Below are 13828 nucleotides of genomic sequence, written 5' to 3'. Positions count from 1 at the left end.
AACGGAAGACCTTTATTAATATCGACACGGCCAGCCTGTTTCCCCCAAGGAAATTATCACCCTGGCTAGCCATCGCGGGCCAATCAACCGCAGCTGTGAGACCGCGGCAGGAAGTAGTGACCATACCAGGTCCCAAGCCAAGAGGAACCACGAGCTCCACCGGCTCTCATCTCCTGTCATCCAACTCGCTGTATCACGTATTATCTCATTCATCCCCAGCAGAGGGCGACACCTTCCACATACAGAGAAAATAACATTCCCGACTACAGCTGCACAAATCTGTTGCGCCTCTACACATAACGCTGCTCAGTTATGGTTTTAGTGTAACATCGCCACCGTTGCCGTTGCCGTCGTCAGACCCCTTCTCCAGCAGATTACCGCCGGGTACTGTCTTTCGCAGCCCTTCCAAGAATGCGACCTTTGCGAGTGACAGCGACTGGACAGCCTCATCTTCACGCTCCACATCCTGAATCGCACCCAGAAATCCCAGCGGTGGCGACGGAAGACCGCCACCGTCGGGGCCGCCACCCCCATAGCCGTTCGCACCCTCCTCATGGCCGTTCCGCGCACGTCCGCTCATCGGCAGCCAGCCACGGGGCGTTGTACGCTCGCCGCCGGGCGCCGCCGTTACGGCCGCCGAGGAGCCGCCACAGCCTCCAAAACCGCTGATCCGGTGGCGTGCGTGGGCAGCGTGGGACTGCATCGCTATGACCGCACTGGTCGCCGTGGCGTTGGCGGCGCTGCTGCCGCGCCGGAACGGGATGCCGACGGGCAGGAGTGGCCTCGCGTCAAATGGGCTCGCCATGGCGCTTGAGTCCAGGGCCGAATTGCCTCCTACGTTGTCGGCCCCGGTGGCAAGCCATTGCGCTTGGTTGGCGCTATATATATCATGCGCCTGCGGAGGCGGGAGCAGGCCTTCTCAGTAAGCGGAACTTGCGACTCGCAACAATATAAATGAAAAACAATGAACTTGGGCCCGAGGTTTCTAAGCGGCAGCTGGTTCAAATGGGATGCGCAGATACCAGCAGGCAGAGAAACGTCCCGTGGGTCGGCTTCCTAAGAACGATCTTCATTCGCAGTGCCACGCGGCAGACTGCACACCCCTTCACCTCTGGATACTTGGCCAATATGTGGGTTGCAACCCGGCCCTCGTCATCAAGCGCCAAGGCGACATGCAAAGGCGTCAGCAGCAGCACGCCGCCATCCACAAGCGTCCACTGAGACTCGAATGAAGCCCTCTCGGCTTCCGTGCCTCCACCCCCGCCACCATTACCACCACCGCTACCGACTGCCGCTGCGCTCGAGCACATTAGCCGGCCCTTCTCCAGATCCGCCACAGCGGTCGATACGAACGGTGCCGCCGCCGGCCCCGCCGCGAACAAGGCCATGCGGTTCTGCGTCGGGAACGCGGCGGAAATTTCGCTGCCGCCACCGTAATGGAGAGCGTTCGTAACCCGTGCATCATAAAGCGGTTGGTGCATGAACCCGTCGGCCGCCGCCGTCGCCACCGGTTCCTTGGCGTCGCGGGCATTGCGCGGAAGCACCTGTACGGCACTTGACGCATCAGTGGTTTCGGGGCGAAGGCACACCACCTTGAAAGGCGCGGACAGCCCGACGGCCGGCTTCTGGCCCGGCGGCGGCGCCAGGTCCGCGGCGGCAACGGCCGCAGCCACGGAGACACCTGTCGACGTGTATGCGGCGGCGATAGTGGCGGCGGCGACAGCCGTAAAGGTGGAGCGGGCGGCAACCACCGCCATGGCCCCCTCGTCCGCCGGGTGCGATGCCGTGCGATTTGATGAGCGCGGAATCGGAACTGCCGGCGCTGGCTGCTGCCGCCCAGCTGCATCTGGCTGCTGCTGTGGCGGTCGTGTTAGCGATGGCACTGACGGTGCTGCCACACTGTGGGGTGGGGACTGCCGGATTGTTTCTAGCAGGAAAGACCTGTGACAGGCAGGCAGGGAGGTAGGCAGGGAGTTAGACAGGTAACAACAGACGGGTAGGGAATCATAGCGTATGGCAGGAATGCAGAGGCGGCGGAAGCTGAACACCACAGTCCATGCATGCCCACTTATAAGCGGGACGCAGGATTTTCGGGGAAGCTATCCAGCCCTCCCCTCTTACCCCGTCAAGCTGACATCGCTGCCGTCGGATAGCCGGCCCTTCGGCAAATGTTGCAACCCCAACGGCACCGACGTCAACTTATCGGGCTCTCGTCCGCTCTCGGCCACCGCGGCTGCATCGTCAACGTCGCTGTCGCACGCAGTCATGAACAGGAGCTGGTGCTGTCGCTCTGGCGGCGACGGTGACGGCTGCGGCTCTGCCACCATCGCCGCAGCTGTGACCGTTGCATCCGGTTCAGAGAGTGGCGGCTGCGGCTGCAGCGGCGGCGGCGGTGCCGCCGTCGCCATCACCGTCGCCGCTGCAGTTGATCCGGCCACAGCGAAGCCACCGACGGCCGCCACGAAGCTCGGGCTGGTGAGATGTGTGGTCGTGGAGGCACCTCGTCGTAAGCCACAGCCCTGGACGCGCGGCTCCAGACTCACGGCGCGTACGACAGCCTCCCTGGCCCATATCTCATCAACGCCAGCACGGGTCTGCCAGCCTACCACCACGTCCACCTGCGTCCCCAAAGACCAGAGAGAGAGAGAGGGAGAGAGAAAAGAGAGAGGGAGGTTAGTGGGGGAGTTCGTTACCTCACCTAATCTTGCTCCTGCGAGGACAGATAACACCGACCCTCGCCTCTTTCGTCGTATATAAGGATGAGCTCCAAGACAACATAGACAACAAGACAACAAGGATCAGACAACAAGACAACAAGGATCAGCTCCAAGACAACCGTTGTGCATTTGGCACAGATTGGTGGATCAGTCCCTGCATCCGTTTCCCCTTGCCTATCAGTCCTTCTGCATTTCTCGCTAGTCTTAACATACGCTTGCCCACCCCACCCGACCCCAACCCCGCACCATCTCAGTGCAGCCGCTCTTGACCGCCGCGTGCAACAGCGGCAGCCCCGTCACCGGTGTGACCGCCGACTCCAACGCCGCCGCTGTTTCCGCCCCCAGCGGCCCCAGCAGCAACCCCAACAGGTGCTCCGCTAGCGCCACACAGCCCGCCTCGACTGCCACCGCCAGTAACCCCTGGCCCTGGCACAGCAGCAACTGCCGAATGGTAGCCGATGCAGGGTCAGGTGGCGGGCGGGGTACCGGAGGTGATAATCCTGAGGCCCCAACCTCCTCCTTCTCCTCCGGTGCCGCAGCCGTCCCGCCACTGCCGCCAGGACCCTGGCGCGGCTGCGGCGGCTGGGCCCCGCCGCCGCGGCTGCCGTCGCCTGCGGTGGCCGGCGCCGGCCTCGGCGCTGGCCTGGATTCCGGCTGGGGTGCAGCGCACGGTGGCACCCACCTGGCGTTGTGCACTCGCAGCACTCGGGTGATGCGCTGCGCCGCGGCGGCGCCGGCGCAAAGGGTTCCGGATCCATCCGGTGTGGCCGTGAGTCCCCGCTGAAAGGCCGCCAGCTGTGCGAGCCAGCCACCGAGCTCTTCCACAAACTGGTCGGCAGCAGAGGCATGACCTTCAGACTGCAACGACGGGGGAGGTAGTAGGCGCAGCGGCTGAACAACAAAGTTGATATCGGTGTGGACAAGACATAAGCGACGTTAGGTATGCAAACTTGCGAGGTGGGCGAGAAAGGCCAGCCACAATGATTTAGGTGGCTTGGACAGTTCTTATTGACCCATGAACTGGCCAGCCAGGAACCAGACATACAACCAGACAGACAGACAACCAGACAGTCAGTCAGTCACAATTCGCAACTGTCCGTTAGCTGTTGTATGGGGGAAAGCTGCTATCGTGGCGAGCACACTCACGTTGACTGTTCCCAGGTAGGACACCACATCCTGTAACCAATGGGGCAGATCAGCACCCTGACCCGCCGCAGCCGTCGACGCCGCCGTCAGAGCCGCCTCCTTTACCTGCAGCGGCGGTGGCGGCGGCGCCACCGCCGTCAGCAGCACCGGCCGCGCCGCCAGCCGCCGGTGTCTACGCCAAAGCTCCACGTGTACGACGCCCGGGGCGTCCTGGGTTGCCGCAACCATCGTGAGCTCGGCGTCGAATTGCAACGGTGCTCCAGGGGGCCGCTGTACGTGGGCGGCGGCGGGAGCTGCCAGGGTCCGGGTAATGACGGTTGCGGGGCTGGCGGCGTGCACGCCGCTTGCCATGGAGGCGGGGGAGATGTGGCGCAGTACGACCTGAATGCAAGCCGCGCCGGACACACAAGAAGAGGACGTGGCGAAACGGGCTTGGACTGGGCGTTTCATAGTGGCGGGCACTTCACTGTGCGATTTCGTGAGAGCACGTATTGTGATACGACACGCGGAGTTCCTGCTGTTGCTGTGACTACCGGTTCTCACCTGGAGCTCCTCAACCACCCTGGCAGTGCACGTAAACGTCAGGTGCAGTACAGACGTACGGCGCGGTGCGATGGCCAGTACGCATCCGTCTAAGGCGATATCCCACGGGTCGGCTCCGCTGCTGCCGCCGCCGTCACCATCGCCGTCAAGAACGCCGCCACTGCCGCCGTATGCTTCACCGCTGCCACCAGCAGTCGCTGCCTTATCGCGCACATCCTCCCACTGTGCGATAGCCGGCCACGGGAGCTCCATATTTGAGTGAAAATCCCCAGCAGCAACCGCGGCGGTGGCGGCCCCGTCACCATAAACGTACGATATCGGCATCGCCGAGCTCTTGTCGCCGGCCGCGGCGGTCAAGAAGCCGGTAATGGTGGAGGCGTTGCTGCCGCTCGCCATCACTGCCGCCGCGGCAGCGGCGGCGGCGGCGACGCGGCCGCCGCCTGACGAACGGGACTTGGAGCTACTGCCGCCGTCGCAGCCGATGGAGGTGGAGGCTGCGGCTGCCGCTGCAGCGGCCTTGGTGCTGACGGAGCTTGAGTTCATGAAGGAGAAACAGGAGGCTGTGGGTGACGGCGGTATTGAGGGATGTGTCAAGGGAGTAGTGCTGCCGCCCGCGGAGGAGAGGCGGTGGCGGCGGTAGGCATCCACGTGACAAGCCTGAAGGGTAACGCAAACGGAAAAATGCGGAAAACAGAAACATCACAACTGGCGACGCCCCAGTCACCCATGAAGTGTAAGCAAAGTGGAACTGAAAAAACACACAGACCAAAAGCGTGGATGCAGATAAACCAGCTGCCGGTGGTGCTCAAGGAGCCATGAAGCACATGAACGAGGATTGAGGAAGGGTTTAGGGTTTTATGGGTCCCATTTCCCCCCCCACACACACACGCCTGCATGGACGCCGCCAGCAGGAACAGCGCCGCCTCCCAGCCCAGGTGCAGCGCCAGACCGTCCAGGTAGGGGCTCTCCGGGTGACACAGCAGCAGGTGTGACGTGATGGCGCCCGCCAGGGGAAGAAGCCGCACAGCAAAGGCAAGCCGTACGGGCGTCTGGAGACGCACGCACGGGGGGTTTGAAAAAGGAGAGTGAAAAGGGAGGTTCTAAAGGATGAGATGAAACGGACTTCTCTGAGTTCTAAATATCGTTATACCACGGACCAACAACGGCTGGAACAATAAACTTGCGGTGCGGTGATGTTGAGGTTCGGTGAGTTAGGCGCATGAGTACAGGAATGTTACGGAGCCGGTCTGGAGCTGTGGATGCTCCCAGGGCACTTGGCGATGTGGCTGGACAGCCCTCCGCCCCAAGGTACCTACCTACCTACCCACCCACCCCACCCATGCATCCACCCTCCTTCCCCGCTTCATTTGACTACCCATGTCCGCCCATACCCCCTCAGCCAAGCCCACCTGCATGCACAGGACTTGCAGCGTGGAGATGAGCATCATCTTCATAATCCAGCGCATACCCGCACAGTCATCCGCCTGAGGACCCGCGGGGTGGGTGGGTGGGTGGGTGGGTGGGGTGATAAGTCGTCAAAAGGAATACAACTGCCGACGTCCAAAGGAAATGGTTGCGGAGAAATGGGGTTTGCTTGCATGCGTGGGAACGGGGGAGGCGGGCGCGGACGCGGGTTCAGTTGTTGGGCGAGCGCCCAAACACAACTACCGGACGAGCCGAGAGAGTCGCCGACAACCCCACAGTCACCCCAATACACGCGTGAGCGCACACACTCACTTCCAAAACACACACAGACATACAATATTACGCACGTGCACATCTCACCATCACAAGCCACGCACGCACCCTCCAAAACATACACGGACTTCAAAACACGTGCATACACTCACCCCGGTGGACAACTGCACTTGCCGTCCCCGTGGTGCCATCCCCGCATGCACCTGCGACACCAGCGGCATGACGCCCACAGACGTCCCGAGCGTCAGGATGCCGCGCAGCGCCACGCCCACGTGCACTAGCGGCGTCCGTACGGCCGCCCATCCGCCGCCACTGCTGCCGCTCGCCACGGCGCCACCCGCCACCGTCAGCAACTCCGGAGCCATAAAACACAAGATATTGGTCAGCCTCAGGCCCTTGCCTCGGTGCCACGCATAAAAGATGAGCATAGTTACGGCCATCAGATTGGCGTAGGCGATGTGGAGGAGGCCAACGCGCGCGTGAAGGAAGGCGACGTAGTCGCGGGTGGCAAGCAGCGGTGGCGGGCTCAGCGCCAGCAGTACGGCGTCGTACAAGGCGGCGGCGTTGCGGCGGGAAGCGTTGAAGAGGATGGTCGCGACAGCGGCGACCTTTGCGTAGTGCGGCAGACGGCGAAGATGAGGCCGGTAGAACCGGTAGACCCAGAGGCGGAGGCGGAGGTGGAGAAGAGGAGCGAGGAAAGGGGCGGACAACGGATTGATGCAGGGTTTTGTTGTAGAAGACGTTTTGCCGATCGCGGTATGAAAACATAGGACGAGGAATGGATAACGCGGGCAGCTGGGTTGCTGGCACAGAGGGGGGTTATGTGTGCGCCGCATCGTGGCGTGGGGCGGCGAGGGGCTCAGAAACGCAGGAACACGAACCCATGTACCTTCCCTGTTTAAGAACATGCCCATGCGCATTTTAAAGCAGGAGACGAAACATAAAGGACCATCACAGCCCATCTACATGTGAAGTGTTTCATGTGGTGGTTTCGGAGCGCATTCCGACATACATCCAGCCATACACGTCCAAACATGCATTCAAAGAAACAAACATACATACATACATGCATACATACAAACATACAAACATACATACATACAAACATACGTACATACATACGCTGGCAATCGTTTTCATCTTGACCAGCATGCTCGGCCTGGAATACGATACGTCTTACATCCTCCATCCTCCTCACCCTCCCTCTCCGGCCCCTATGGCCCCACCCACCCTGGGAAATCTGCTGCCGCCACCGCCCACGCCCAAATCGCTCCTGGCCGCCGCTTCTCTCATAACCACCCTGTAGCTCCTCCTCCTCGTCGTCCGTCTCCTGATAAAGGCTCCGAAAGCCCCAAACGCTCCCGGTGACGGTTGTGTCGCGGTCACAGCTTCGGCTTCGATTTCGGCCTCGGCTGTAGCAGCATCACCGCGGTTACAGCGATGGTGATTCTGGCCTTGTGAGCTCACCGCCGCCGCCGCAGCAGCAGCCGGCGCCGTCGCGGCCTGGCCGCCGCCATGCCGCCGTCGCAGCCTCACGCCGCTGCCGCTGCGGCTTCTTCCAGATTCCGACACCACGGGTCTGACCGACTCCGCGCCGGACTCGATCTCGCCGGTGGTGGACCACGGTGGGGCATTATAGCTGAATTTTAACATCCTGCCACCGTGTTGTACGGAGATAAAATCATTAGCGCTAGCGGGCGGGAGATCTGGCAGCGAAAGCGTGTCCAAGATGCCAGAGGGACCCATAGCCAGAAAGAAACGCTCAAGAACCTGCGTCGGCGTTAGGGCAGGCACCGCCGCCACCGCTTCCGCCGCAGCTGTCGCCGCCTCTGCTACTGCCGCTGGCGCAAACGCTGGGGACCCGATGTTGCAGCCGCCTCCGCCGCAGCCGCGGTGTGCGGATGCAGCCACGTCTGTACATGCACCACCAGAGGCTGCAGCAGGAGCAGCGGCTGCGGCGACATGCGCAAAGGAAGGCGCTGTTCCTCCTCCTCCACCCCCCATGGAGGGTCGCCCGCCCGCCCGCCCGCCCGCCGCCACTGGTTGGTAGACCAGATCCAAGTGGACGATGAGGGAGCCCTGGCGGACTGACACGTTGGCGAGGTGCCAGCCGGGGACGCTGCGAGGCGGCAGGCGGATGGCTGTGAAGGTTAGTGTCGGGCGGGCGGTAAGGGGGCAGCAGTGGTGAGGAGTAGGGCGGAACCATAAATGAAAAAATAAAAGAGATAACACCGAATGGGAGGGGATAGGAGACGGCGAAAACGGGAAATACTGTCGACCCGGACTCAGCCGGACGACGTCCAGAGGAATGTGAGTGAGTGAGGAGCGAAATCGCATTTGGGTATTGGGATACGCGTCACTGCTTCACACGCATGGAGGTCATCCAGTTCCCTTTCTCACCTTAGCTACGCACAAAGTGGTACAACAATGCAATGCTGAATGCTCCCAACAGCACAAGGTACAAAGCACGCCGGTACAAACGGACGAACGGACGTCCCGACGGGACCCAAGACGCGGTCTCTCACACCTCCCCACCGTTCCGCTGCCTGCCTGCCTTTACTTCAACCCCGCCTTCGTTTTCGCCTCTGGTCGGGTCCTCATACCCCATGGCCCCCCATGTACTCCCTTTTCCCGCCCCCCATGTATACTCCCTCAAGCTGCCCTTCCTTCCTGGAAACCCCTTCCCGCGCCGCCCCTTTCCCCGGCGGTTTCCTTTCCGATCTTTTCCGTCCTTTCCAGTCCTTTCCGCCCTTCCCGCGCCGCCCCTTTCCCCGGCGGTTTCCTTTCCGGTCTTTTCCGTCCTTTCCAGTCCTTTCCGCCCTTCCCGCGCCGCCCCTTTCCCCGGCGGTTTCCTTTCCGGTCTTTTCCGTCCTTTCCAGTCCTTTCCGCCCTTCCCGCGCCGCCCCTTTCCCCGGCGGTTTCCTTTCCGGTCTTTTCCGCCTTTCCAGTCCTTTCCGCCCTTCCCGCGCCGCCCCTTTCCCCGGCGGTTTCCTTTCCGGTCTTTTCCGCCTTTCCAGTCCTTTCCGCCCTTCCCGCGCCGTCCCTTTCCCCGGCGGTTTCCTTTCCGGTCTTTTCCGTCCTTTCCAGTCCTTTCCGCCCTTCCCGCGCCGCCCTTTTCCCCGGCGGTTTCGTTTCCGGTCTTTTCCGCGTCCGTCCCGGCCGTTTCACCTCTCAGCCATGGCCGTCGCCAGCTTGTTCCGCCACTGAGGTCCCAGCTGGTGCGGCTCCGCGTTAGTCACCACGAGCTGCACGCTGGTTGAGGTGGGGCGGACGTTCTGTGGAGCAGCAGCGGAGGCAGCAGACCAGGCCAGGCCAGCCGTGTGTGTGTGTGAGGGTAAAAGGGTAAAGGTCACGGAGCGAGTCGTCACGGAGGCCGGTTCCATCCCACAGGCAAAGGAGGGAAAGAGTTGAGTGAGAGGCGGGTACAGGTAGAGGGACGCCGAACGGGCAAAAAAGCCCCGCGCGTACTACAAACGGCCCCGAGCGTGCTAATGGCATACGTTCCCATCCCGTCCCGTAAGGTCAAAAACCAGCCCGTGCGAAACCTGAGAATGTATTGTCGGGAACGAACGGCCACCGAAGGGCAGGCTTGCAAAGGCCACATAAGGTAAAGTGCGGGTCACAAAGGGAAAATGAGGTGCGGCTATCTCGACCCCCGCCTCCTCCCCTTTTTGTGCCACGTAATGTCTGGGTTCGCTCGTATCCTCCTGCCTCCCCACGACGCGCCCCGTCTGCCGCTGTGCACCCGTCTCACCTGGTCCCGTTCCCGCTGCTTGGACAGCAGCACATAGCTGGACGGCCCGCGCATCAGCCGCCGCAGCGCCGCCTCGGACTGACGCGATCGACAACTGCCAGCGCGTTGTCCCAGTCCGCGAGGAATCAACGCCGTCAACTCAACTGACGACAGGGCCTCCGCTGCGGGCCGCGGCGGCTGCGGCTGCAGCTGCGGCGACGACGACGCGGCCGCGGCCGCCGCCATTGTGCCCGGTGACTTGACGTCCGTGACTCTGGCCTCCAACGATAAATTGGCGAAAGGAGCAGCGGCGGCGGCGGGGGTGGATGCCACGAGGCCGCCGACGGAGGCCACGCGGCGAGGTCGACGGTACGTGACGGTAGCATTGGCGGTAGTCGTAGAGCTAGCAGGGGCGATGGCGACAGTGGCTTCCCTTACCGACTCTCCAGTACTGCTTTATTGGATTGGAAAGGGACAGGGAGGAGTAGGGACAGTGCAGGCAGGGATGGATGGATGGGTGCTGTAATGCGGAGATGCGCAGCGGACATTCAGTGAGCATCGTATAATGCTACTGCGTGGGTGGGTGGGTGGGTGTGGGTGTGGGTGGGAAATCTCATGCAAGAAACATAAGAATCAACATCGTCCATCGTCCGGTGCAGCGAAGAAAGATGGACTCTTTCGGGACCGGCCCCAGGCGGGACGTTAATGATGCGGCGTCTTGGGTAACATGATGGAAGCCCAGCTGTAGTAAAGCACAGACATAATGGGCCCACGGACATTTGGAACAGGTTGGAATCTGAAACACGCCTTAATGGTCACCCAGTAACTGAACGGCTCCATGCGGGTCGCTTTCCCCCCCTCGTGCCTCTCTCACCAGCCAGTTCCTAGCCTCGCCTCATCCTCCAGCGGCGCTAGCTGTCCCGAAGACCCCTCCAAAATTTCCACAGTGGACAGCATGGGTATAGGCGCCCGGTAGTCATCGCCGTCGTCCTCCTCCTCCTCCATCACTTCCTCCCTTCCCACCTTTTCTCCTGCTGGCACTACCGCCCTCCCCCTTCCTGCGCCCCTCCCCGCCGTCGTGTAGTCCCCATATCGCATACCGCCGCCACCGATTCCGTTGCTGCCTCTGCCGCCACCATAGACAGGCCCTATCCCCTCCGTCCGACTAAGCAATTGCAGCTCCTCCTCCTCCTCCTCGGGCCAGGCCACTGGCGTCGTTTCTGCATCAGCGACGGCGTCAGGGTCAATTGCGATGCCGCTGCTGGCCGCTATGACACGATATGGGATGCTCGTGGCGGAGCTGAGACCCGAGCGCGTGCGTGTGCTAGTGCTGCTGCAGCGAGACACCAGCATTTGGTCGCAGTTCTGTGGGAGGAACACCACGCCAAAAGGCGGGCTGGTGTCCGGGCTTAGGTCTGATACCGTATTGGTGGCGGTGGTGGTGCTGGTCACGGTGGTGGAGCCGGAGAGGTGTCCCGGCGGGAGGTGCTCCACGGGCGGGCTGCACAGTAGCGGCGCCGATGCCGAGGGGTGCTGCTGGTGCTGCTGCTGCCCCTGCGGCATTGGCTGCTGCCATTGCTGCTGAGCATGCGGCTGCCGTTCACTAACGCTGGCTAACGCGGCAGATACGCCACTGCTGGTTGGTGCCGCTGGCGAAACCAAGCTGCCGCTCGAGGCTCTGCTCGGCGTCATCTCCGCCTTTGCATCACTGCCTCCTGCAGCCGCAGCCGCCGATATTTCCTGCGACTGCTGCAGCCGCTGCGGTGCCTGTATCAGCCGCCGATACGTGGTGACATGACGTGCCTGTAGCATGGAACTGAACACCACGATCCAGGCCTGCCACGTCAGCGACACGAGGGTTACCACCGGCATGGGAGCCCCCGGCAGCACGTCGTAGAGGCGCCACACAATGGAACGTAGGGCAGCGTCTATGACCTGGGCAAGGTAAATCTTGTGCACTGGCACCTGCGGACCAGAGTGGTTGTGGGGCCCGGGGCCCGGGGCAGCCAAAGGAACGGCTTAAATGCTCCGATAGCAAGCAATGCCAGGAGCATGCTAGAATTCTTATTGTTGCCTCGGACACATTGATGCGTAAACTATGTGCATGATTACGGACGAGAAAACGCGGCAGGGACTGCGTAAAGCCAGAGTGAGTTGAAGGTGTATACAGGTGAGCCAATAGACTGGCAAAAAGGCCCTCAATAAGGAGTTACCAGATTGCCAGTTCCCGAACTGCCCTCATGCCCTCTAGAACGGACCCCTACGCGTGCGTCTGTTTGTGTTTCGCGACCACGTGGAAGGGTGAATAACACCCAAAACGCGGTGGCTGCACAATTAAATATTACTCCAACGATTCGCTCTCGTAAAACGCCGTCTTACCTGGCAAAAGAACGCGTCTGCCATGGACAGCAAGCAGTGCTTGAACAAGTAGTGGCTTTCGTTGGGCAAGCGAGGTACCATATGAAAGACCTGCGAGCGGACCGATCCACGCGTCATAATCCTCATCCAGCGAGGTCATTTATAGCCTGGACGCGGGATAGCGCGTGAGGCCCAGCCTCAATACTAAGGCGACTAGCTGCAGCTGAGGTCAGCATCCCGCGCTTGACCCATCCTGGGATGGGTTATTTGAGATTAACTTCTTAACTTCAAAAAATCCGCAGCTCTGAGCTCAACAAATCGCTGGATCTTGGAATGATAACGGCAGGCCAGCGAGGGTATTTGGCCTTCATGTCCCGGATCCAGGAAGCGCCCGCCCTCGCCGGGCTTCCTTTACTAGCAACAATAAAGCCCCGAAACCAGGTTGCTGGCTGGTTCTTAGTCGCTGCTGGATAAGCAGCAATTAACCGTTGGTGGCCCCATCCAGCGGCAGCGGCGATTGCTTCAGCCTCACCTTGAGAAAAGTAAGGACGCCGTACATGCTAAGGTCGTAATAAGGTCCACAAACCGGATCGTGACCCAGATCGCCGTTTGAAAGGCAAGTGGGAGGAAATTGGCAGAATTAGAGCCTGGGGTTTAATGGAGAGCATGGGCTAAAGCGGAAGGGTCGTGCTAAGGAGTTCGTAAGGAAGGGCTTCGTGTGGCGGCCAGATCTAAGACGTTGCGTGCGCGGGTTGCCGCAGAAACCACGCGTGGGCTTGGGATGCATCAAGGATGGATGGACAGAAATATGCATGGACGGATTTAGTCCATGCATCAAGTCCACGTCCTCTCTTTACTCAAGCGAGCATGGTGTCGGGGGTTTGATCCGCAACCCACCAGTTCATGCTAATGCAAATTTGTTCTCGCCAACGCAGCCAGAGCTGCCGCCGCAGCAAGCTCAGAAGCAGGGACGCGAGGGAGCACGCCAAGAAGGCTTGGACGACTAGCGTGTCGACTTGCCATCCGTGGTAGAGCAGGTAGTTTGCCTCCGCAGCAGCGCGGAAGACCTGCCAACCCAAAGTGTACCCCGCCACCTTCTCTGTTAGGTACCTACAAGCAATTTCGCCACGATAGGCAAGTGTTCTATTGATGCATCAGCGGAGCTATACGAAGTGGGTTGTGCGTCGGATAGGAGCCCCAAATGGGCACTGCCCTCACCTGCTATAGCCCTGAGTCTTCAGGAGGGCTAGAGGGAGAAAGGCCTCATGAACGGCATTAACCAGAGTGTCTCGCAATTCTCTGTTCGGCAATGGGCGAGGTAAACAACATCAAGACGCGCATCCGCGCATGCGCTGCAGAAGCCTTTGATATGGATGCATACCGGCATGTCGGACGTGCACGAACGCCTTTCTTTGCGGAAGGGACGTCATCGTAGGACTCCTTCGCCTCAGGAGCTCTCCTAGTGGCATTTCGAAGCCACATTGTAGAACTACCTGTAACGTTTGTAAAAACGGCAACAACTGAACGCTGAGCAGGCTGATACAAAATGTGAGAGGCCGTACGGGAAAAACCTGTAACCCTAAAGACCCCACTTTTCTGACAGCAAACAAGGACTTAGGTACCGATGGCGAAT

The 13828-nt window shown here is 60.9% G+C and overlaps 1 protein-coding gene across 1 annotated transcript; it reads right to left on the bottom strand.

The window, feature by feature from the left end:
• Positions 1 to 310: 310 nt before the first annotated feature.
• On the bottom strand, positions 311 to 12754 carry VOLCADRAFT_95778 (uncharacterized protein; the record flags this gene model as incomplete). Its single annotated transcript, XM_002954826.1, has 18 exons — positions 311 to 895; positions 1110 to 1941; positions 2122 to 2618; positions 2964 to 3360; positions 3400 to 3575; positions 3864 to 4244; positions 4407 to 4425; positions 4720 to 4966; positions 5293 to 5455; positions 5816 to 5890; positions 6257 to 6712; positions 7572 to 7810; positions 8102 to 8223; positions 9273 to 9379; positions 9859 to 10288; positions 10712 to 11802; positions 12217 to 12306; positions 12728 to 12754. The coding sequence occupies 18 exons, from the start codon at positions 12752 to 12754 to the stop codon at positions 311 to 313; spliced, it is 5934 nt and encodes a 1977-aa protein (XP_002954872.1).
• Positions 12755 to 13828: the final 1074 nt, after the last annotated feature.

The sequence above is a fragment of the Volvox carteri genome (assembly GCF_000143455.1).
Source record: "Volvox carteri f. nagariensis unplaced genomic scaffold VOLCAscaffold_46, whole genome shotgun sequence".
Classification (NCBI taxonomy): domain Eukaryota; kingdom Viridiplantae; phylum Chlorophyta; class Chlorophyceae; order Chlamydomonadales; family Volvocaceae; genus Volvox; species Volvox carteri.
Note: the sequence above shows the minus strand (reverse complement) of the source record. Positions and strands in the feature narration are given on the sequence as shown.